Source organism: Caloenas nicobarica, chromosome 2 (assembly GCF_036013445.1).
Source record: "Caloenas nicobarica isolate bCalNic1 chromosome 2, bCalNic1.hap1, whole genome shotgun sequence".
Taxonomy (NCBI): Eukaryota; Metazoa; Chordata; class Aves; order Columbiformes; family Columbidae; genus Caloenas; species Caloenas nicobarica.
Window position 1 is genome coordinate 79,272,982 of NC_088246.1, and position 26,416 is coordinate 79,299,397.

Genomic DNA, 26,416 nt, shown 5'->3' on the forward strand with positions numbered 1-26,416 from the left:
GAAATGGCTTCCAGAATTAACTGCTCCATCACCTTCCCAGGGAGATGAGGCTGACTCGCCTGTAGTTCCTGAGGTCCTTCCCTCCCTTCTTGAAGATGCAGGTAACAGTTGCTTTCTTTCAGTCTTCAGGTACTTGTCCCAGTCACCATGATCAGTCAAAGATTATCGAGAGTGGTCTTGCAATGAATCTGCCAGCTTCCTCAGCACTCATGGGTGTATCCCATCAGGGCCTGTGGACTTACGGAAGTGTAATTTTCTCAAGTATTCCCTGGTGTGATTCTCTTCCATTCCTTGTTCTAGCCTTTTTATCTGGTCTCTGGGACCTGGGATTCCTGAAGGCTGGTCTTTCTATTAAAGACTGAATCACAGGATCTTAGAATCATTTCAGTTGGAAGAGACCCTCAGGATCATTGAGTCCAACCATAACCTATCCAAACTCTAGCACTAAACAATGTCCCTAAGAACCTCATCTAAACACCTTTTAAATGCCTCCAGGGATAGTGACTCCACCACTTCCCTGGGCAGCCTGTTCCAATGCCTGACAACCCTTTCCATGAAAATTTTTTTTCCTAATATCCAATCTAAACCTCCCTTGGTGCAACTTGAGGCCATTTCCCCTTGTCCTATCACTTGTTACTTGGCAGAAGAAACCAACACCTTCCATGCTACAACCTCCTTTCAGGTAATTGTAGAGAGCAACAAGATCTCCCCTCAGCCTCCTTTTCTCCACGCTAAACAGCCCCAGTTCCCTCAACTGCTCCTCATCAGACTTGTGCTCCAGGTCCCTCACCAGCTTCGTTGCCCTCCCCTCCACTTTCTCTAGTACTTCAGTGTCCTTCTTATGATGAGGGGCCCAAAACTGAACACAGGATTCAAGGTAGGGCCTCACCAGTGCCCAATACAGTGGCACAACCACTTCCCTAGTCCTGCTGGCCACAATATTTCTGATGTAATCCAGGATGCTGTTGACCTTTTTGGCCCCCGGGCACACTGCTGGCTCATATTCAGCCAGCTGTCAATCAACACCCCCAGATCACTTTCTGCCAGGCAGCTTTCCAGCCCTTCTTCTCCAAACCTGTAGTGTTGCATGGGGTTGTTGAGACCCAAGTGCAGGACCAGGCACTTGGCCTTGTTGAGCCTCATACAACTGGCCTCAGCCCATCGATCCAGCCGGTCCAGATCCCTCTGTATGGCCTTCCTACCCTCCAGTAGATCAACACTCCCACCCAACTTGCTGTTGTCTGCAAACTTACTGAGGGTGCACTCAATCCCCTCATCCAGATCATTGATTAATCAGAGATTAAACAGAACTGGTCCCAATACTGAGCCCTGGGGAACACCACTCATGACTGGCCACCAGCTGGATTTGGCTCTGTTCACCACAACTCTTTGGGCCCGGCCCTCCAGCCGGGTCTTTATCCATCGCAGAGTACACCCATCCAGGCCATGAGCTGTCAGCTTCTCTAGATGCTGTGGGACACAGTGTCAAAGTCTTTACTGAAGTCTAAGTACACAACATCCACATTCCCTGATCTACTAGGTGGGTCACCTTGTCGTAGAAGGAGATTGGAGGCAAAGATGGCATTCACTATTTTCATATTTTCCATGTCCTGTGTAGCCAGATTCTCTGTCTCACTGAACAATGGGCCCACATTTCCCCAGCCTTTCTGTTGTTTCCTATGTACCTATAGAAGCCCTTCTTTTTGTCTTTGACATCCCTTGCCACATCCAATTCCACTGGGGCTTTAGCTTTCCTAACTTCATCTCTGGATGTTTGGACAATGTTTCTGTATTCCTCTGAGGTTACCTGTTCTTGCTTTGAACCTCTGTATACTTCTTTTTTGGGTTTGAGTTTGGCCAGGAGCTCCTTCATCCACGCAGGCCTCCTGGCATTTTTGCTTGACTTCTTATTTATTTGGATGGAACTCTCTTGAGGTGTGGAGGTGATCCTTGAATATTAACCAGCTTTTGTGGGCTTCTTTTCCCTCTAGGGCCTTATCTCATGGGAGTTTTCTAAGCAGATCTTTGAAAAGATCGAAGTCTGCTCTCCTGAAGTTCAGGGTTGTGAGCTTACTTTTCACCCTGCTCCCTCTCCTCAGGATCCTGAGCTCCACCATCTCATGGTCATTGTATCCAAGGCTATCTTTGACCTTCACATCCTCAAAAAGCCCCTCTTTTTTGGTGAGTATGAGGTCTAGCAGAACACCTCTCCTTGTTTCCTCCTCAGTCACTTGGAGGAAAAAGTCATCATCAAAGAACTCCAGGAACCTCCTGGATTGCTTATGCTCTGCTCTGCTCTGTAGCTTCTCCAGTGTTTGAAATTCCCCATGAGGATCAGGGCATATGAACATGAGGTTGTTCCTATCTGTCTTTGGAGGGTGTCATCCACTTATTCTTCCTGGTCAGATGGTTTATAGCAGACACCTATTATAATGTCGCCTTTGCCTGTCCTGTCTTTGAATTTTAACCCATAAACTCTCCATTGACTCCTCTTCCATCCCCAGGCAGAGCCACATGCACTCTAGCTGCTCTCTCACATCTAGGGCAATTCTCTCTCATCTTCCCTTCCTGTCCTTCCTAAAGATGCTGTATCTCTCCATTGCAACACTCCAAACATGGCAGTCACTTCACTACACCTCTGTAATTCCAACAAGGTCACAGCCCTGCAACTGCATGCAGACATCTAACTCGTGTTTATTCCCGATATCGTGTGCATTAGTACACAGGCACTTTAGTGGGGCACCCCAGCATGTTAAGTTCCTGGAGAGGGTTTGGGGAATTTGTCCACAATGATGCCTTGTAGACACCTTGTGGACACCTCAGTTACACAGGGAATTACAAATAGATAGGAAAAATTAAATGAATTCTGTCATGTTTGGTTTAAGACTGGATAGGCAGCTATAATTAAAATTTAAATTAAAATTTTGCCTACCAAAGCAGGATATTTTACTCCTCTATCAGACTGCAAGATAACAAAATAAACAGATTTGGATATAAATCTTGGCACAGGTCATATAGAGCATTGCATGTTATGTGTGTATACATACAAGACAGCATCATCAGACCAGTGAACCGTATTCCTCAGCTACTTTTAATGGAGACAAAAAGCCCATCTTGATCTTCGCTGCTTCAAATTAAGAACTGTACTCCATAGTAATTACTTTCCCTTGCAATGTTAATTGCTGTTTTCAAAACTGTGTTCTGAGTACTGCATCAGTGACAAAAAATTATATCTAACTTATGTGAACTCTGGTAAGCAATTGACAGGGGCAGTCAATACTTCCATAAAGCTTCTATGACATTTGCTGGCATTTGTAAGACATCAAAAGCACCGTTTACCTTATGTCCCTTTTCCTGATTTCCAATAAAATATTATACTATATTGGTTATGCTGTTGGTGTTTGGCATTTTTTGTTGTGGTTGGGTTTTATATTTATTTATTTATTTATTCTTAATCTCCTTGGTTTGGCGTAAATTACTGCTTTATCATCTATATCAAAAGCCTCTGTTCTTTTTGTTTTGTCTATAGAACCACAGAGAGACTTTGCATTCTCTTTTTTCAAGGAATAGGTTCCGTTTAATGAAGCTTCAGTTCTTGCCTTGTGCATTGTTAGCTCCTAATTTCTTTTTTTTTTTTTTTTGATAGTAAAAATAATTCCACACTATTCCTACAAAAGTTCCTAATTCTCTTTTATGATACACAGTCTTACACAGCACTTGAAATATTTCCTTTCTCCTTCAATGACTTTGTTTTCCGTAGCACATCATTACTGCTTCCTAGCAAATACATCAATATTTCTGAAATCTCTACCATTATTCTTAAATCAGAAGTCTTGATTAATCTCATGCAGCTTTTTTCAGTGTCACACCATTCAGTACTCTGCTAGCTATACCATTTATTTTATTTGGCTTTTACTAGAAAATATGCCACTCCTGACACATAGAGAATGGTCTGTCACATAACCTGACCTAACTAAAGAGATAATTAAGCAACCAGTTTCCTTATCTTCCAACTGTATTATTTATATAGCAGAATCATTACGCTTTTTGAAAGACCTAAGACATCCTGTTGATTGCTAAATGTATTTCTAAGTCCGCTGAGGAATCCTCTGTAGAGCTGGCATCCTCAGTAGCATCACTGTGTAAAAATGTGGCTGTATTCCTGCACGGTAGTTCTTACAAGTGACAGATATTTTTAAAGAACAAAAGGAGTGGAGGGTTCTGTGAAATTTTGCAAATAGAAAAAATAATATCAATTTATAAAAGTCCTGTATCTTTCCTGGCTCTGTCGCCTCATAGATGTATCTATCTGCTGTTTGTCTATACTCATGTAGCCTCTCCTGGAGCTCATATATTCTATTTGTTGCACTAATTTAGCATTTCACAAGTACCTCCACTTCATTAATTTTTTTCCTAAATTTTAGTAACATGGCTTGGAACACTGCCACTGCATTACCCTGTCTATCTTCTCTGTTTCCTTCCACAAAATGGATTATTTCATGATATTTCTTTAAATGCCTAGTCTTTCAAACAAAGTTTATATAGAACTCTATTTTTTTTTCTCCCTGTTTACTTCACCTCTTATACAATTGCATTAGCATTTTTTCTCACTGTTAAAATTTAAAATGTCAGTATATTTTTTATCATTTAGTACTAAGCTAGATAATTTATAACCATGATAGAATAGGTAGTAATATATGTTAATTACTATATTCACTCCAAAAGAATATTTCTTAAATATTTCTACTTCCTAGAGATCCCATTTGTAGTGGAATTAGCAATCACAAACATGGCGACTCAAAAATCTTAATTTATGCATATTTTACATCAAATGCCATACCTCAAAAAAGGATATGCAAAAGTACTCATTGGAATATGGGTTCATAACATAGAAAGGAAAAAATCTTTATTTCTACTTCATGTCTCTGCATATCAAGCGTAATTTATTCTCCTAATCACTATTTTGCAGCATACATACTTCTAAATTATATATAATTAAAAAATATTAAAACCTCTAAGGAATAAAAGCATTTTGGTAATGTAAACCAGCTTCTAAACTAAATGGGTGGAAACAGAGGTTGCTTCTTTACTCAGGTGTTTTTAGATGGTTTCTGCATGGTCATCTTTACTATATCATGCAGCCACTTTACAAAATACTCAGAATGGCAATCTGCCAAGTTCTCCTACAAAGTAGGTTTGGTTTTGTTTTTCGTTTGTGTTTTTCTTTTTTTTTCTTTGCCACTGCAGTTTCACCCTAAACCATTTCAAATCAGCACATAAACTCTATTTCCAACTTCATTGTCTTAATAAATGTAATTTGCTTGAGAATTATTAAGAAAGGACAACCATTCTTTGGGCAATAAAAGTAAATCAGAAGTCATCAAAATATTGGCAATGAAGGACAGCATGATTACCTCAAACATTACATAAAGAAGAAACTTAATATGTTCATGTCTTCCCACCGCTGCTTTGAGATATATGTAGGCAAGTTGAAAGAAAAGGCTAGCTTGAAGGAATAAAGTAAAACGTCAGAAGCAGAGAGAGCACCTACACCTTTCTCCAAATAATAATGACCCAGTAAAAGTTAGTCAGATGTGGGTCTGCACCGCATGTAAAACAATAATGCTAAATCCAGGTAGCATAACTGGACTGAAGAACATAGATATAGGAAATGAAGGAGCAAGGCTTTTTTACAGCTAGGAAAAGGGGAACAGAATAGTTGAACAGAACTGTAATTGAGCACTGAGATTTTCTTCCATTTTTAAACATTCTTAGAGGTATTCAGAATTTTTTCCCATAATAATTTTGCACACCCAGCCATGTGAGTCTTACAGTGTAGGCATCTTTGCAACTACATAGTTTTCAAAAGTGCATTATCGTGAATAACTCAGAATATGATGTTCCTTCTTTCAGCTCATATTTTCCATCTAGATGCTTGCATACAGTCTGTTTGGACATACCTTTTACCATGCTAAGCCACCTAATTATTCATTAATGCCTTTCTAAGTTGTTAGGTATGTTCAGACATGTAAGGTGCCTTGCACCTGCATTTTAGGTAACTGGAAGACAGCTTATCTTCTCAGACTTAAAGAGTGTATGAACTCATCTGTGGTTGTATATTTAAAATTGTTATAGACCAAAATATTAGAGCTCAATTTTTTCCCTCAGTTGTCTAGTTCTCCTTTAACACTTTTAAGTAAATAGCTGTTGAACGGCTCAGGAAACAGAATTAATTTTGTCTGAGGAAGTAACACTGATGAGTTGGACAGTGATGGTCGTTTACTTCTGCAAACAAATCCTGCTCTGTCTGCCAGGGACTTCAGATACATTGACGGTATAGCTACTTACTGCGTCAAAACAAAAGGGAGGGTTTGAAAGAACTTTCCATTACAGACTTTTTGGTTCAGCTTATTTTTAATTATCATCAAAGACAAAAACATTCTTATAAATATAAGGAAAAGCTTTAAGCAGGAAGACATTTTAAAAGGGTAAACAAACTTTTAACTTCTTAGAACTCTCTCCCTCATGGGTATTTTGTTGCAAGTCAGTGATTTTCTCTCAGTATTACCCCCAGCTCTTCCTTGCTATCTGTGTATGTGGGATGTTTAAAAGGTCATCAGCATCTGATTAAAAAAAAAAAAAAATCAAGAGAGAAAAAAAAAAAGTTCCTAAGGCATCAGCCTTTGAATTCCTGTTGAAATTATTGTCTATTTATACATTTATCATTTCAAAGAAGGTGTAGGTCAAACACTTCTAAAACTCCCTTTTCTATTATGTTTTTTAATTCCTTGAATGAATGAATTACTGTGATGAAGTAGATTCTACTTTTCCTGAGCTATGGCTTTGAATATAAATCATTTCAGTTTTATCAGTTCTTTCCTTTTAGGAATATCTTTTTGTGACAAGCAGATACAATTTTAAAATTGAAAGAGAAATTGAACTGAAAGTAACTGGAGAGGTCAGACACAACTACTTCTCTGTTTCTTATACTATTTTGAAGCATGATGCCATTTGAAGTGCTAAGCATAATCATGTACAAACTCTGAGTTTAGAAACCACCCAAGAGACCTATAACTCTTCTTTGAGAAGGAAGCAAAATGTATCTTACTGGCGATTTTACACCTGCTGGAAGGATGCCATAACTTAGACTATGTTCCTTCTAAATCTTCCTGACAACTGATCAATGCTATTGCACTTTGTGCTTGCACAGAGCAGAACTGTTTCTTTTAGAAATTAGATTCAAAATGGCAGATCACTGCTATTAGGATTATTAGGGGAAAAAAAAAGTTAACATTTAAAAATAGTTTCCTCAGAGACTGAGAAACACTGTGGCAGGAAACCAACCCCAGTCACTAGTAGGACCATACTGACCACTCAGTCTCATTATGACTTCTCATCAAATTCACACCTGAACCAAGCCTTATTCTGTGTATTATTTATATTGCAACTACCATCTCTACTGTTGTAGATATCTACTGCTCTCAGAAAAGAAAGTCTGCCTTAGTTCCAGCTTAAACTGTTCTCATCAAACAATACACACACACAAAAATCTCTCCAACATCATAAATTGCAGATTGAATTATGGCTCTTATTTTTATTTGAAAACAAAAATGGAGTATATTGATAAATGGCTTGCACTCAAGTATCAAAATGTAAAAAAAGTTAAAACGGAGAAGTTGAAATAATAATCTTCACTCATATCAAAACTAGCAAGTTTTCATTAAACCATTCATTTGGTCCCAGTGGCTTGCATTTACCATACTACCATATTCCAGCAAAAACTACATTAGATGTACCATCTGGTTACTTGAGAGAAAATGAAGAAACAATGTTCAGCTACAGCAATAGTCTGACCCAGTCTCTCATACAACATACTGGAGGATGAAGGGAAAGGCAGAGAAAGAGAGAGAGAGACAGCATTCACTACAAAGCACAGTACGTATTTGCATAAGTGGAGGCTAGAAAAGTATTTTCATAAGGCTTAAACACATGAAAGCAATTAGATGGATGTAGAAAATCATGAAGAGAAACACCCACACTGTTTTGAAAGCATTATCTGTGAAGCACTCACGGCAGATTAAGAATGAGCATAGTGTACGATTCTATAATACTCGGATCTATTGAAACAAGGAAAAGGAAGTAACAAAAATCTGTTTTGCTATACATGAACCAAGTATGCTATCATATAGGGTGCAGGGGACCAGGTGTTGGCCATGGATGCTGCCGGGTTGGGCCCTGTGAGGAGCGGCCGGTTCCGCCCCGTGCCGGACACAGTCGGTTCCAGCGGCCCCAGCGGCCCCAGCGCAGGGCACAGCTGAGCCCCTCAGCCACGGGCGGGCGCCTCGGGGAAAGCCGGGGGAAGAAAGGGTGGAATGGTGCCCATTTTGGCCGAACAGTCCTATTGAATTTATCATTTCAGAGAAAAAGTACAATCCCAAAGCAGTCTGCCTGCTTGATCTTTACGGACAGATTTTAAGCAGAGAGGCATTCAACATATCCAACATTTCTCCTTAACAGAAGAAATACTGACACTGAACAACTCAAGAAGGGCAAAACTGCCTTGGAATATCTACCCTTAGCCCTGTTGGATGCAGCCTGTACCCCTAAGAAAAAGTCTTAAAGGACAGTAATCCATTCCAGCACTATTTCACTGTGAAGCCCTAGAGTTTCATGTAGGTCTCTGTTCTTCCTCACTCTTTCCAAGATTTGCCAGTCCAAACAGGCAACTGAGAATGCTCACTTAAGTCTTTAATTTACAGTGCCTGGCACATCTGACCAAAATTACCATCATATACTTTGGACTCTGTGGATCATCCCCTTAAGCAGTTGGGTTGAATATGCCCGCAGTATGCCTTACTCAAATGAACTGAGCCTTCTTCCCTTGTTACCAGACAACACTTTAAAGAAACTCATGTCCACAGACATCTGTCCAGGGCTGGGAATCCACAGACTTTGAACAAATACATATGGCTTTGGTTTCAGGCACATGACAACTGTGGCTTCATCAGTCTTCACTAAAAGGCTCGTGGATAGTACAAAGCCTTTGCATTCCTTAACAACTGCCATTAATAATTCTGTCCTGTGTCATCCAGCAAAACCCAATGTCTTGTGGGGATACATTCAGTGCAGTAGCTAACAAATAATTCTTTAAAGGAATAAAAAATTATTCTTCAGCCAGGTCAGCTCATTGCCACCAGTACCTTCTGCTGCTGTTTAATGAAGCAAGAAGTCAGAGACTCCAACATACACTGAGGTTTCCAAAGGATTAGCCTTTTGCAAAAAGAAAATATAAACCCTCTGCACACTTCAATTTAGTATAAATGATGAATCTAACCAGCTATAGTCATAAACTCCCTATTAAGCTGGATCCCAGCAAAGTTTGAGAAAGAATTTCATCTCAGCACTCAATGAGAATCAGTCAGCCTCCTGGACAATCTTACAGGAAGCTTTTGACGCCTCTGATCTTATGGGAAAACAATATTTGTACCATGTGTTTTGAGAAGCCATATTAGTTCTTGTGTTCTGGACTACAAGAAGAGGTAGAAAAGAACCAGTCCTTCAAAAGGAAAAGCAATTAAAACATATTTCACTCTGACACTCTTGATTTGTGCTGACATATCTATGAGCCCACAAATGCACCCCATAAAGCAAGCTTTCATATCCTTGCCATAAAATGATGCCTTAAATAAACCCTTTCACAGCCTATAAGTTAAGTCTTGCTGAGAAGGAAATAATTTTCTAAATGTTGTTGTCCCTCAAGTGTCAGTTTCACCACACTGCAGTATCCTCAATGAGATAAGATTTGTGAAGATAAACAGCTGTGAACAACTTACTTTTTGCGTCCTGTAGAGTTAAACCAAAAAAAAGTCAAGTGGCAATTGTTAAATGACAAGCTGTTCTCTGTCACTTTGGCATCTGAGTACTAGACACAGCAGATCACAATTCGTTTGTTCAGTTTGCAGAATGTCTCTCCTCCCTTTCCAATCTTCTTTATCGATGCCTGTCACAAGAATCTGTTCTAGCTGAAAATTCAACCTCTACAGAACTTCAGTGCCACAGAGTTGATTCCCTTCATCTGAAAGCGAAGGCATTTTATGCTCAATCAGATCTTCATACCAGATATTATGTCTGCATATGAGAACTATCAGTTCAAAATCCTACTCTTTAATCTGTCATGGCATGAAAAGTCTTCACAAACAAAAGAGCTGTGGTAGAAACACTCTTCAGGAATAAAAATACAGTTTTTAAAAGTGTTTGGTAATTTTTCATCTTAACACTACAACATCAATATTTCATTGGCATCTTTTCTTTGTCCCACTTAATGGTGAACACTTTGAAATCAAGACAACATGCTCTTTTGTATTACCCTCTCCAAAACCAGTAGTATTGTTAGCTGCTGCATCAGAAAGGTCAATTCAAAATTCCTGCCCAGGGTGGTTTCTGGATTTCATTTCTTTCAGGAAATTTTGTTTAATCTTTCCTTAAAACTGTTTGCTTCTCCAACAGTGACAACTGTATTCACATCTGATCTTATATAATCTTTATCCTTTTATGTTGACAGAATATGTTCTTTCAGGATGTTGTGGTTTAACCCAGCAGGCAGCTAAACACCATACACAGTTTTTCACTAACTCCCCACTCCTAGTGGGATGGGGGAGAAAATTGGGAAAAAAAGGTAAAACTCATGGGTTAAGATAAAGACAGTTTAACAGGACAGAAAGGAAAATAATTAAAATAATGTCAAGAATGACAATAATAATGATGATGATGATAATAATAATAATGATAATGATAATAATAATAACAATGAGCAAAAATGAGTGATGCATGATACAATTGCTCACCAATTGAGGTGACTGAGGCTCAGCTCATCCACAAGTAGCAACATCCCCCAAAATATTAATACATAGTGAGCATGATGTCATTTGGTATCAAATATCCCTTTGGCCAGTTTGGATCAGCTGTCCTGGCTGTGCCCCCTCCCAGCTTCTTATGCACCTGGCACAGTGTGAGAAGCTGAAAAGTCTTTTACTACTTATCATCAACCAAAGCATCAGTGTATTATCAACATTATTCTCATTCTGAATCTATGAAGCAATACTAGACAATACTAACAATACTAAACAATGTGAAGGAATATTAGCAATACTAACTTGAAACAGTATATTTAATTCCAATTAACATATGTTTAACTAGAGTACATGCAACATCTGAAATTTCCCTACTTTACATATTCATGACTAGGTGGTAAACTATTCTGGGCTCCATTCGCAATTTTGTTACACACTGTACTCTTGCTTAGGTGTCTAAAAGCAATACCACCTTTGGGATAACTGTCTTTCAGGCTTCACTGAGTTAAGGATGTGCAACCCTCCTTCAGGTACCAGTTCTGTGGTATATCATCTGCACTGTCTATAGACACATGTAGTTACTTAAAGGAAAAGATAGGCTACGAACAAGTAACTGTTGTTCTGAAGCCATGTCATATATGCCTACCTTGTTAATACTTGAAGTCCTTTCCTCAGAATCCTGCCTGTGTTTAGGTTCTTGAACTGAAAGGAACTAAGTAAGGTTGACATGTTTTGCTCTTTACACCATCAAAGATAATGGGTGCACTATAGAATGATACAATTATGACCAGTGCCAAATAATCCTCTATGGTAACAGTTCTAATATGGCACATGCAGAATTATACATGAATTTCTGTGAAAATATGATAAATTTTCTTTTGAGATACTAAAACCCACTACAGTGTAAATAAGAACTTCACTCTCTTAAGTAGTGAAAAATTCATGTCTGTTGATCCTTTATGTAATCAAACTATTTCTCCTGGGTCATTGGAGGAAGCAATGAGAGGAAGTGGTCTGAGTCAGGTGACCACGAATTGACCAATTGGAGTATTCCATCCCATTCATGACTTCCTGGATATAAAAGGTGGAGACCAGAAGGACTCTCTCTCTCTTCTGCTGGGTCTTCTGCTGCTTTACTTCGCTCTCTGCTTCTTTTCTGCCGTCCCTGCAAGCTGAGGCCTCGTGGCCATCACTGCAAACTGAGGCCTTGTGACAGACTGAATCTAGTTCCAGTTGACTGCAGGATCCTGCCGTAGCAGCTACTGGGAATTGCAAGACTGGTTCTATAATATTTGTTCTGTGTTATTTTTCTCTATGTTTATTTAGTAGCATTAGTAAAACGTTTTCAAATTTTCCAACTCTCTTCTCTCTGTCCTTCTTTTCATTTCCTCTCAAAATCACCTGTCCTTAGTGAAAAGAGTGGGGGTGGGGGTGGGAAAGGAGGAAGAGGGTTAAGGAAAATACATCTGCTGTGGTTTTTGATTGTCTCCCCGTGATCAAACCACGACAGATAATTGGTGTAGAATGCGGGCAAAGCTCGGGCTCAAGAAATTGTTAACATTTTGGCACTAAAAAGGGCTGCTCTTGGTGTCGGCGCGGCTTGGCTCGGCCACGTGTTGTGCTCAGTGTTGCACAGCGTGGCCACGAGGTGGCACTGCCTGCTGGTTCTTTGTGCGCGGCTCGGCACAAAGATCTTTTGGAGATCTTTTGGCTCTTAAAACTGGTCAGACGTACCTTTCAATTTTCTTGGCATGGTGCCAACTCATAGAGTTATAAGACTTGCGGGTCTGGGTGCTTAGGATATTATTTAGTGGTATTAAGGCAGAAGTGAATTACATTGGTTTGAAAATGCTGTGGTATAATTGGTATCAGCTATTTTCTACATTGTGGACAGCTATACCCTATTTGTGTTGACTGTTTCTTGGGGATAGCATCTTATCTTATATAACAACAAAGAACTGGACAATGCTTATGATTGTACTGTGTGGTTTGGCATTGGCTTACTTTATTATATTGCAACCGATAATGAGTTTCTATTTGTTTCTGCTTTACCTTGAGAAACTTCCGAGAGAGATAAAATCCAGCTATGTATTTGCTAAATGGGCTAGCGAATCTTTAGAAAGGTTGACTAAACATACTTTCACCTTCTTGTTAGAGCAGATTATCAACATTTTTGAGTGCTTTGAATATCCGTGGAGTTTTGATAGAACTATAACAATGTTCTCTGTCGTGATGAATGTGCTAGTATTAATACTAGTGTTAAGAGAAATTAGATTAAATCAAAGGTTTGTGTCTCTTTCGAGCAATGAGAGTTGCACGGTGTCTGTTGAAGCTGGAAGAGCAGCTGAAGCTGCAGCTGCAGCCACCGCGCCCCCAGTCGCAGACACCACAGCTACACAGGCTCAAGCTTCTTCCTCAACTGTGAATGATGTCACTTGTCCAAAGGCTATCAGGGCCCCTCCTTCCTCAAACACGGGGCATGGCTGCTGTTGCAACAATAACAACCCCTGTGATAATAGTGAGCCCATATCAACATCAGTTGCCGGTTGTAAGAAAGTCACTAGAAAGGCTACTCGTACTGCAGATGATGGCAACAGGCCAGACTCATCCCAAGGGGCATCATCAAGGGAGGAAGTGACCACTACTTGGTCCTTTTCTCCAGGTGAGCTGAGAGATCTGTGAAAAGACTATAGTTGTCGTGATGGCAAGAATATTGTAACCTGGATGCTCCGATGCTGGGATAATGGGGCTGAAATGATAGAACTGGAGGGCGGAGAAGCAAAACAGCTGGGATCTCTATCAAAGGATTCTACCCTTGATAGGGCAATTGCAAGTGAGCACAACTCCGCTACCCTCTGGACCCGACTCCTGACAGCTATGAAAACGAGATTTCGTCACAAGGGCGTTTGCCAATGCACATCAGGGAAATGGAATACTATGGAGAGAGGTATCCAGTTCCTGAGAGAATTAGCTGTGTGAGAAATCATCTATTTTGGGCCAAACAGCCAAGAGGGGATAGATCCAGATAGAACTGAGTGTACACGATCTATGTGGCGCAGATTAGTACAAAGTGCACCACCTGCATATGCTAAGTCATTGGCAGGAATGGTCTTGTCAACTGGCTGTAGACAAAGTGTTTCTGACATGATTGAGCAGCTCCTGGAATTTGAGGACAGCCTTGCTGCTTCTCTACGGGCTTGTGCCTCTGCTGTGGAGAAACTGTGTGAAAAATCTGATGACCGGTTTGAAAAGCTGTTGCAAGAAATCAAAGCACTCAGAGAAGACACACACGATTCACAACTTGTATGAACCAACGTTGCAGCTATTAGGAGAAGGTGTTTCCAATCTCCGGAGAGAGAACAGAGGCAGACCAGCACCAGAAGTTCACTGTGGTCCTTCCTATGTGAGCAGGGAGAAGATATGAATAAGTGGCATAAAAGACCTACTTCAGAACTTCAAGAACGAGTACGTGAATTAAAAAGGAAAACTCCTGGTAAAATGGCTGCCCCAGTTTACAGAAGGGACAGAAGAGATTCTGGTGCTCTTGACGGAACCTCTAATTCACACTCAGAGACTGTGCAAGACAAAGATTAGAGATGCCCTGCCTCCAGCCAGGTGGGGGAAGGGGATAACAGAGTTTATTGGACTGTACAGATATGATGGCCTGGTACAACGCACCCCCAGGAATACAAGGCTTTGGTGGACACTGGTGCTCAGTGCACGATAATTCCTTCAAACTATAAAGGAATGCAATCAATCAATATTTTTGGAGTGACTGGGGGATCCCAGAAACTGACTGTTGTAGAGGCTGAAATGAGCCTAACTGGAAAAAACTGGCAAAAGCATCCCATTTTGACTGGCCCAGATGCTCTGTACATCCTTGGCACAGACTACCTCAGGAGAGTGTATTTTAAGGACCCAAAAGGGTGTAGGTGGGCATTTGGTATAACATCTGTGGCCACTGAGAAAATTGAACAGCTGTCTGATTTGCCTGGTCTTTCAGACGACTCTTCTGTTGTAGGACTGCTGATGGTTGATGATCAGCAGGTGCCAGTTGCTACCACGACGGTGCATCGTCGACAGTATCGCACCAATCGGGACTCTTTGGTTCCTATTCAGAAATTGATTCGTCAAGTAGAAAGCCAGGGTGTGATCAGTAAGACTCGCTCACCTTTTAATAACCCACTTTGGCCAGTGCGTAAGTCTAGTGATGAGTGGAGACTAACTGTAGACTATCGTGGCCTGAATGAGGTTACACCACCGTTGAGTGCTGCTGTACCTGATATGCTAGAACTGCAATTTGAACTGGAGTCAAAGGCAGCCAAGTGGTATGCCACCATTGACATTGCTAATGCATTTTTCTCTATCCCTTTAGCAGCAGAGTGCAGGCCGCAGTTTGCTTTGACCTGGAGGGGCATCCAGTACACGTGGAATCGCTTGTCCCAGGGGTGGAAACACAGTCCTACCATCTGCCATGGACTGATCCAAACCACGCTGGAAGAAGGTAAATCTCCAGAACACTTGCAGTATATTGATGACATCATTGTATGGGGCGACACAGAGAAAGAAGTCTTTGAGAAAGGTGAGAAAATAATTTATATTCTTCTGGATGCTGGTTTTGCCATAAAATGTAGTAAGGTCAAGGGACCTGGACAAGAGATCCAGTTTTTAGGAGTAAAATGGCAAGATGGTCGGCGTCAGATCCCAACGGAGGTGATCAACAAAATTTCAGCTATGTCTCCACCTGCTAATAAGAAGGAGACACAGACTTTCTTGGGTGTTATAGGTTTTTGGAGAATACATATTCCTGACTATAGCCAGATTGTGAGCCCTCTCTATCGAGTTACTCGTAAAAAGAACCAATTCGAGTGGGGACCAGAACAACGACAAGCCTTTGAACAAATTAAGCGTGAGATAACTCGTGCGGTGGCCCTTGGACCAGTTCGGACTGGACTAGATGTTAAAAATGTGCTCTACACCGTGGCCAGAGATAACGGTCCTACCCGGAGCCTCTGGCAGAAGGCACCAGGAGAAACCCGAGGTCGACCCTTATGTTTTTGGAGTCGAGGATACAAAGGATCGGAGGCTAATTATACTCCAACTGAAAAGGAAATACTTGCAGCTTATGAGGGAGGCTGAGCCGCTTCAGAAGTGATTGGTACTGAAGCTCAGCTCCTCCTGGCACCTCAACTGCCGGTGCTGAGCTGGATGTTTAAAGGGAAGGTTCCCTCTACGCATCATGCAACCAATGCTATGTGGAGTAAATGGATTGCACTGATCACGCAACGAGCTCGAATTGGGAGTCCCAATCGCCTGGGGATCTTAGAAGTGATTACGGACTGGCCAGAAAGTAAAGACTTTGGGATGTCCTCAGAAGAGGAGGAAGTAACACGTGCTGAAGAAGCACCACCATATAATACCCTTACAGAAACTGAAAAGCAGTATGCCCTATTCACAGATGGATCCTGCCATCTTGTAGGTAAACATTGAAGGTGGAAAGCTGCTGTGTGGAGTCCCATACGACGAGTCACAGAAGCCACTGAAGGACAGGGTGAATCTAGTCAATTTGCAGAAGTGAAAGCCATCCAGCTGGCCTTGGACATTGCTGAACGAGAAAAGTGGCCAATACTTTATCTTTATACTGACTCATGGATGGTGGCAAATGCCTTGTGGGGTTGGCTACAGCAATGGAATTAAAACAACTGGCAACGCAGAGGTAAACCCATTTGGGCTGCCACACTGTGGCAAGACATTGCTGCTTGGCTAGAGAGCCTGACTGTGAAAGTTCGTCATGTAGATGCTCATGTGCCTAGAAGTCGAGCCACCAAGGAGCATCAAAACAACCAACAAGCGGATCAAGCTGCTAAGATTCAAGCAGCTGAAGTGGATTTGGACTGACAACATAAAGGTGAACTCTTCTTAGCAAAGTGGGCCCACGATGCTTCAGGGCATCAAGGTAGGGATGCGACCCAGAAATGGGCTCGTGATCGAGGGGTGGACTTACCTGTGGACACTATTTCACAGGTTATTCATGAATGTGAAACTTGCACTGAAATCAAACAAGCTAAAAGGTTAAAGCCTGTATGGTATGGGGGGCGATGGTTAAAGTATAAGTATGGAGAGGCTTGGCAGATTGATTATATTACACTTCCACAAACTTGTCAGGGTAAGCGGTAGGTACTTACAATGGTAGAAGCAACCACCGGATGGTTGGAAACATATGCTGTACCCCATGCTACAGCCCGAAATATGATCTTGGGCCTTGAAAAGCAAGTCCTTTGGTAACATGGTACGCCAAAAAGAATTGAATCTGATAATGATACTCATTTCAGAAACAGTCTTATAGACAACTGGGCCAAAGAACATGCTATTGAATGGGTATATCACATTCCATATCATGCACCAGCTTCTGGGAAAATGGAAAGGTACAATGGTTTGTTAAAAACTACACTAAAAGCACTGGGTGGTGGAACCTTTCAAAACTGGGATTCACATTTAGCAAAAGCCACTTGGTTGGTCAACACTAGAGGATCAACTAATTGAGCCAGGCCTGCACAATCAGAAATTCTATGTACTGTAGAAGGAGATAAAGTCCCTGTAGTACACATGAAAAGTATGTTAGGAAAGGCAGTTTGGGTCACTCCTACCTCAGGCAAAGGCAAGCCCATTCGTGGGATTGTTTTTGCCCAAGGTCCTGGTAGCACCTGGTGGGTGATGCTTAAAGATTGAGAAGTTGGATGTGTACCTCAAGGGGATTTGATTTTAGGTGAAAATAGTCAAGACTGAACTGCATGATGTTAATTTCCATACTAACAGTGTCTAATAAGTGTCTTTCAGATCAAGACAGTGGTGATGGAACCAGAGTTAGTTTCTTCGAGTGGCGCCTGACAACTTCATCGAAGTTGATGTCTTTAACCCACAAACAGTGGTCGTGAGATGTACTAGATGTGTGATAAGTGAACTTAAATGAGCCTTTCCAAAGGATGGTCCATGGCCTAAGAGAATGATGAGCTACACCTGCGTATATATGTATATAGTCATTGTAATTAATGAGATTGTATTGATAGATTGTATTAATTAGATTGTATTGATGAGGTTTAAATATGCCATGAATGGTATGTTATAAGGGGTGGAACATCCTGGGTCATTGGAGGAAGCAACGAGAGGAAGTGGTCTGAATCAGTTGATCATGAATTGACTGATTGGAGTATTCCACCCCATTCATGACTTCCTGGATATAAAAGGTGGAGACCAGAAGGTCTCTCTCTCTCTTCTGCTGGGTCTTCTGCTGCTTTACTTCGCTCTCTGCTTCTTTTCTGCTGTCCCTGCAAGCTGAGGCCTCATGACAGACTGAATCTGGTTCCGGTTGGCTGCAGGATCCTGCCGTAGCAGCTGCTGGGAATTGCAAGACTGGTTCTATAATATTTGTTCTGCATTATTTTTCTCTATGTTTATTTAGTAGCATTAGTAAAATGTTTTCAAATTTTCCAACTCTCTTCTATCTGTTCTTTTCATTTCCTCTCAAAATCACCTGTCCTTAGTGAAAAGGGGTGGGGGGGTGAGAAAGGGGGAAGGGGGAAGAGGGTTAAGGAAATTACATCTGCCACAGTTTTTGATTGTCTCCCTGCGATCAAACCACAACACTATTGTGATGAAAATTGCTGGAAAAGGTCGCTATCTGCCTTCGAAAGCAAAGTGGGAAAAATATCTGCAAGAATGAAAAAAATAGCAAGATTTGGTGAAATAATAAGGAAGGAAAATAAACTTCAATGTGAATGAAGAATATATTTATAAATTAATTTTGAATTACTATAGATTAAGACACTCTTGGTACACACTATTGCTTCCTTTAGGTGACAAAAGAAAAGTGTTTTATTCTAGATGTACTCAAAATAAGGTGAAGTTTTTTCAGAACAAATTTGAAAATATATAATACTTTGTAATGGCAACACCTTACTGGAAAAATAATAAATGGGCCTTGAAACTACATGCTAACAAAAATAAATAAAAATTATGAATCAGTTTTCCATATTTTAAGAAAGATTGATAGAGCATACATAGACCTTCTGCATAGAAAAAGACATAAAGGAAGTATTAACTATAACCCAAGTATGAATAAAATGGCTTTTCTGATATGTTGTTTAAGCTTCTTTTTGAACATCCCTGCACTGCTTCTATGAAACTGGGAAATGTACCTTTTTTTCAGAACTACTGTCTTCTAGTCTATTTTTGCAAAGATAGCTCAAAGATAAATTGTGTAATACATATATATGTCTGGTTTCCTACACTGCTCTTTTATGACTTCAACCTTTACTAGAAATCACCATTGTAATTATTATTTGAGGTTCTGCCTATTTAAGATTCACATATGTAGTTTTGATTTCTACCCTGAGGATGCTGTGTATTACATGAAGGAAAGGATGACCATCCCTTTCTTATAATAACAATAAATACTGACCTGAAGCAATCCGTTAATGTCCATAATCAGTCAATATGTACTTGCCCACCATTTCACAAGTACAGCTGACTTAAACAAGGAACTCTTCAGTTGTTACTGGACGAAGTGTGGGAACGGCAGGATGTGTGGTTCCAGCTAAAGGGCCTTGGACAGGTTATACAGAAGTATGTTTGTTATGAGTGTAAGGAGTGATAGCCCAGGCCAGTGAGAATGATATCTTGGGCCAGAAAACTGCCCCGTATGTATGATGTGTGAATGTTGGGCCCGGGCGTGTGAATGAGTGGGTTGAACGCCACCCACAAGATATGCATGGGAACGTGACTGAAAACAGTCACAACCTGAGTGTGGGGTGTTTGAAATAACATATTTTGAAAAAACATCCTGTCTGACCTCTTGGTCAAGGCCCGTATCTGTAAACCTATAAATTGAGAACTGTTAATAGAAGTCAGCTCAGCCTGGCTCAGCTCTGCTTAGCTCGGCCTAGCTCAGCTCTGCTCAGCTCAGCCTAGCTCTGCTCTCACTGCTAACAAGAACTCTGTGTCTATGTGTCTCTGTCTGTGTCTGTATGCGTTGTTCGTCATCCCCGCACTAAGTATCTCCTTCACTCATTGAACCATATTTCCATCATATTATTCCAGTAGAACCCTCCCAACCTGACTTAAAGAGTGAATAAATGAATGTCTGAATTGCATTGCAAATTTTAGACACTGGTTTCAAGAGTAATGTGATATTCAACAGTTCTCAAGCTCCTTTGACAGATATATAGATGCAGAATAAGAAATGAGAAAAGATATACCAATCATGAGCTCAGAAAACAAGCAGCTGTAGATCACAAATCCAGTTGAATCTTTTAGAGTTTTGGAAGTTTTGGTAGTTTTGGGAATTCTACTGATCCTTTCACTGGTGTGTTTCTTATCTAACTATTACTTTCAGTTTTAAAAATTGCACTTAGTATTTATTTTTGACTGAAACCACTCCACGACAAACATTTTCTCTTAGTCACTGACCACAAATCATGGAGGTCTAACTCATTTTCTTACTATCTCACATGATTTTCAAACACCGTCTTCAAACATATTGCCGATAAATTAGCAGGAAGGTGGCATTTTATATTACCCACCTATCCAAATCATTTTGGCTTTTGATAAAATCAGATAAAAGGAAACATCCAGAAATATTTTGACTGTAAAACCCAGATGGTCTTTGTAAAGGCAAGTGCAACACCAGGAGAAAGAGATAGCTACTATGAAGTTTAAGTACTACAGGTTTAATAATTTTTTTTTCTCTAATAATTTAAGAGTATGGACTGACTGTTAAAACATTAATGAGAGTAGCAATACATTTTTAGGTCCACATATAATGTGTTCCCTTGTGCTTCTTCTGTGTAAAACTCTCCCTGTACAAATACAACACTATGATATTCTTCATTTTTCATGTATTTCCTACACTTTTCCCAAACTTTTCAGAAAATTACTATAAGGCAACTTTATAAACCCAGGTCAATTTTAAATTTGCTTATTCAAATTAGCAACTTTTTTGCTCAAACCAGGACAAAAAAGATAGAAGTGCAGTCTTAACTGCTCCTCAAGTTTCTTCTGAGTTCTGCACTCTTTATTTGCCATTTTACTTATCTTCACTTGTCACCTCTCATCTGCAAACACTTATTTTCCCTCAGTCAAGGTAGTTCTGTCTTTCTCAACATCTCTCTCCCTTTGTCTAATGTAGATGAGTTAGCCTATAAAAATGTTAACCCTTTTCCCTCTAAAGAGTCTTCCTTCACTCATCATGACTGGAAAACATTTATTAACACCACTCACACTTGATTATTTGGGACCATAAATATTAAAAAATAATGCAATAAAAAAAAGTGATCAGTGGGTTTTTGAAGGAGTCTAAATAATTTGAAATTCAGAGTGACCTGCAAAGCTCTTTATTTCCTGGGACTTCTGAGAGCAATACACTTTCAAACATATTAGCATAGTGTTTTGATACAGAGACACTTTTTATTTTGCGTGAAAGGTCAATTTTCATAAGCTATCAGTCTGGCTTGGACTGAGGAACTGACCTAGATACTTTGGAAGACTTGAGAGGCATGATTTTACACATTAGAAGTTTATGAAATAAATATAAGTACTATTTACAAGGCTCTCAGCATGCTTTGGAAAAATCTGTATCATTCAAGTGCTAATGCTAAAATTACACACTCAAAGCACCAAAAAGTCCAAAAAAGGTAGTAATTCACTTTCTCAAGTTGCCCCTCAACATTCTTAATCCTTTCAAGAAATGTTTACTAATATAATAATCCCATGCATCAGTACATGTTGGGGACCAACTGGCTGGAAAGCAGCTTAGCAGAAAGAGGCCTTGAGGTCCCTGTGGACAGCAAGCTAGCCATGAACCAGCAATGTACCTTTGCAGCAAAGAAGGTCAACAGCACCCTGGGATCCATTAGGAAAAGCATCACCATTATATCAAGAGAGATGATTCTTCCCCTCTGCTCTGCCCTGGTGAGACACATCTGGAGTATTGTGTCCAGTTCTGGGGTTCCCAGTAGAGAGAGATGTAGCTATTGGAGAGTCCAGCCAAAGGGCACTAAGATGATTAAGGGATTGGAGCACTTTTTATAGGAGGATAGGCTGAGGAAGCTGGGACTACTCAGCCTGAAGAAGGCTCAACAGGGACCTTATTAATGTATATAAATACCTCATGAGGAGGACTGAGGGAGACAGACCTAGTCTCTTTTTCAGTGGTGCCCAGTGACACGACAAGAGGCAATAGGCACAAACTGAAACACAGGAAATTCCCTTTAAATAGAGGAAGTTTTTAGTGACCAGGTGGCCAAGCACTTGAATAGGTTGCCCAGAGAGATTGCAGAGCCTCTACCTTTGGAGATATTTAAAATCTAACTGAAAATAGTCCTGAGCAAGCTCTAGCTGACCTTGCTTTAAGCTGGGAAGTTGGACTAGATGATCTTCAGAAATACCTCAGCTATTCTGTAAGTCTGAGATTTTCAACAAGTCAGTATTTCTCTGCAGTATTCCACAAGTTCAAAACCATGTAAAAATGAAAATCTGGATCATAGAAAATTAAATTTCTGTGTTTGTAAGCCATTGGTACTAACTGGTACCTATTACTGCTGACAGTAACTTCCGCTTCAAGGAAATTATCATTAATTCCTTGATCTGTTTGAGAGTAGGAAGGCTCTACAGATGGATCTGAACTGGCTGAGGCCAATTGTATGAGGTTCAAGAAGGCCAAATGTTGGGTCCTGCACCTGGTTCACAACAATCCCAGGCAACACCACAGGCTCGGGGAAGAGTGGATGGAAAGCTGTCTGGCGGAAAAGGACCTGAGGGTGTTGTTTGACAGCCAACAGTGTGCCCAGGTAGCCAAAAAGGCCAACAGCATCCTGGCTTGTATCAGCAATAGTGTGGCCAGCAGGACTAGGGAAGTATTCATCTCCTGGTGAGGCTGCACCTTGAATCCTGTGTTCAGTTTTAGGCCCCTCACTACAAGAAAGACATTGAGGTGCTGGAGTGTGACCAAAGAAGGGGAAAAAAAGCTAGTGAAGGATCTGGAGCATAAGATTTATAAGGAGCGACTGAGGGAACTGGAGTTGTTTAACCTGAAGGAGGCTGAGGGGAGACCTTATTGCCCTCTACAACTGCGCATGAAAGGATGTTGTAGCATCAAGGGTGTCAGTATCTTTTCCCACGTTAACAAGTGATAGGATGAGAGGAGACAACCTCATGTTTAACCAGGGGAGGTTTAGATTGTATATCAGGAAAAACTTCTCTACAGGAAGGGCTGTCAGGCACTGGAACAGGCTGCCCTGGGAAGTGATGGAGTCACCACCCCTGGAGGTATTTAAAAGACATGTAGACATGGCTGTTAGGGTCATGGTTTAATGGTAGAGTTGGCAGTGCTAGGTTAATGGTTGGACTTGATGATCTTAAAGGTCTTTTCCAACCTTAACAATTCTGTGATTCTATGATTCTGGAACAATATTCTGAAGCAAACAAATTTGTCAAAGGTTTCTTCATTTGTTTCTTTCAAATATTTCTGAAGTTCTAACCAGCAATATGTAGTGATTTTAGCAGACAAACAATATACGTATTGCTTGGAAAGCTGCTTCTTTCACATTAGAATTAAACAAGGGAACTAAAACTCTGTAGAAAGATAAGTAAACTTGACAATTATTCAGAAATCTTAATGAAATACCTACCTTGCCTACATACTGATAATCAGATCCTGTGTATTCCTCTAAAAGGAAAAACTGGTTCCACATCCAGCCTCGCTTCTGGCGGTGAATTGCTTTTCCATCACTCCCTGATGCACGTCCCCCAAAGCTTTTGGGTCTGAGATCAGGAGTCCTTCTGAACAGCATTTCCGTATGGCAGGGATGTGGCAGCCACATCCAGAGCAGCAGAAGTAACAGGACTTGCTGTATTGTCATAGTTCTCCACCGCTGATGCTCTTCAAGCTGGTCAGCTATGGAGTCTAGAGTTTTGTCTTTCTTGACTTGCTTTGTATGTCTCTAGTTGCTGATGCAGCCAAGCAATTTCCAGCAACTCATCTCCGAACTGTACATAGTAACCAAATCCTGAAAATAAACAGAGAAGAGACAGCTAAGTTGAAATATGTTCACTCCCTAGAGTCCAATATCCCTGCTGTTGTACCCTGCCGATAAAAAATATTATGAAATAGAAAGCACCCTGATTAGGAATATAAATGTTATCCAGATAGGGAGAACATTGTGAGTACGTTAGGTAGCTGCTGTTAAAACACTTCCTAAGAAAGAGTAAGAGTGCCCTGAGATGATCAACGATACCCCTATTAAAACCTTTCAATTTAGAAACTTCTAAAAGTGTTCTTGATATAGACTGGGGGATTAATATTGCTGAAACTTACACATTAAATACTGCTGCCTTTGCTTCAAATGTTTTCCACCTGACTTGATTTACAAGAATTCCAGTGCTTTATGAATCTTACTGTCAAGAGGACTGAAAAGCCAACACAAAGTTGGTTTAGAAATGAGGAAATGGTAAAATACTAGTTCTCCGGGGTGTTTTAAGTGGTAAAAGAGAACATCATATGCATCAGAAGAAATATGACATGACAAGAAGCAAACTTTTAAATAGTAAAAGTTCTTAAGATGATCTTGCAGTATGGGGTGATGCAAAGTTACCCTTGCATGTATGAAGTATTTTGAAAATGAGGGCCTGTTTCACAGGTATCCTGAATAACTTTAATTTTAGAAAGTAACAAAATTATTCTCATTGTGGGAAGTGATATTGCAGAGAGAAGGCAAGCCTCTCCTGACTCGTCTTTGGTTTGTCTCCACTTCTTTTTTTTTTTTTTTTTTGACTTTGTTTTCTTTTAGTTATTCCTTCTTTTGATAGGACCATACGCCAGACAAATTTAGACAGGATCTCTTCACTCTACTTCCATCACAGCATATAAAGAGCAACACTTTTTGCTAAGGAGGTAATTTGATAAAGTTTTCCATCAGTAAATCATGAAAATGATTTTTTTTTTAAGCATGCCACAGAAAAAAAAAAGCGTGGATGGAGGTCACAGTTCCTTGTATACTCTTTCACACGTGGCCCAAAACTGAAGTTGTAAAAAGGTTATTTTTTACTCCTCTTTTCTTATTTTGATAGATAAATAACATTGCACACAGCAGTGTCAGGTATCCACAGGTTTCAATAACATTATACTGTAGCTCAGTATCATCTTAGATATTTTTTATTTTTCAAAGTAAAGCTATGTAAAACTTTCAGAAATTCTTCTGCCTTTCAGTTTGATGTGTTACTTAAGGTATTTCCAGTAAGCCTGTGTTGATTAAAAGAGTTTGCAATAAAATGTCAGGGGTTTAGAGTGGAAAGCCTCTGAAATGTAGTGATTTCTTACAGTTGAAAGACACTGTGTGTGTACATGCATGTGTGTGTGTGTTAATAACTGAGCAGATTCAGTTCAGAAAACAGCTTTTGTCTTCAGACTTTAATTCTTTTGGGAGTAGGTTTTCTCCTCTCCAGCATTTGGCAGATTAAAGGACCCAAAGCCACTGCTTTCAAGGACTTTAACCTGAAGACTCTTCACAGTAACTCACAGGCGTTAATTTCCATTTGTCTAAATAAACACTCGGTTTTGTACAGTTTCACTTACCCCTTCCTTTCTCCTAAAACTTTGACATTTACTTGATTCATGAATTTTGAATACTACCCAGAACAATCTGTTCAAATATAAACTACTAACAACATATGTTGAATTATATCAGCGTGTGTAAACCAGAGATGTGGTCCTGCACCTCGGAAATTATTTATCACAACTCATATTTATGTTCTTTCAAAACAAAGGTATACTGAGTGAGAGAGGAAGACCATGATTTATTATCAGATACATAGCATGTTTCTTCTCAAAGACCATAGGAATTTCAAACTTGAAATTAGCTCTTCATGATATTATCAGTTTCCCTAAAAATTAGGAAGCTATTAGTTTTTCTAGAAAAATATTTTCTTTCTTCTTTTTTTTTTTTTTTTCCCACTTTCTGGTTGCCATCAGTATATATATTCCATTATACACACATTATTATTTGATGTAGAAGTGTTGTTAAATTCCTCTTGGGAAATAATGCTTCAATATTAGAGGATGTTATTGAATTTCCTTCTTGTTAAATTAGGTCAGCAGAATGAAAACTCAGATGAAATTTGTTACAGTTACAAAGTAGCTAATGCACATGGACTTAGCAAGCCTGGCTGCTTAATGGATGTAAGTACCAGCAAGGTCCTTTCCCTCCTTTGAGACTCCTGTTGGCATTCAGCTTCCTGCTTTAAATGTAACAAGTTTCATAGTAATCTACACTAAAGCAATAACATTTACCTGTAAAAATAAGCCAGCAAACAAGAAAAAAACAGACTGAACTAATAGCAACTAAATTAAAAGCACTGGAATTAAGGAAATTTTTGAAGATAATTGGATGAAGGAGACCTTTTAATGTATACCTGCAGAAAATAGATAGAAGTGCAAGTTCCATAATACATCATTTATTTGGATTCTGTGCTACCCTGTCAGAGTTGGAACAGTGAATGGAGATAAATTTATCATC

The 26,416-nt window shown here is 40.0% G+C and overlaps 1 protein-coding gene and 1 pseudogene across 1 annotated transcript in view; both read right to left on the minus strand.

Annotated features, from left to right (window-relative positions):
* CDH10 (cadherin 10) overlaps positions 1 to 26,416 on the minus strand; it is a 110,749-nt gene that overhangs the window by 45,964 nt on the left and 38,369 nt on the right. The window contains exon 2 of the mRNA XM_065629913.1: positions 23,534 to 23,911. Coding sequence (XP_065485985.1) covers positions 23,534 to 23,764 — 231 coding nt within the window. The 5' untranslated portion in view covers positions 23,765 to 23,911. The remainder of the gene's footprint in view (positions 1 to 23,533; positions 23,912 to 26,416) is intronic.
* On the minus strand, positions 445 to 1,873 carry LOC135986301 (uncharacterized; annotated as a pseudogene).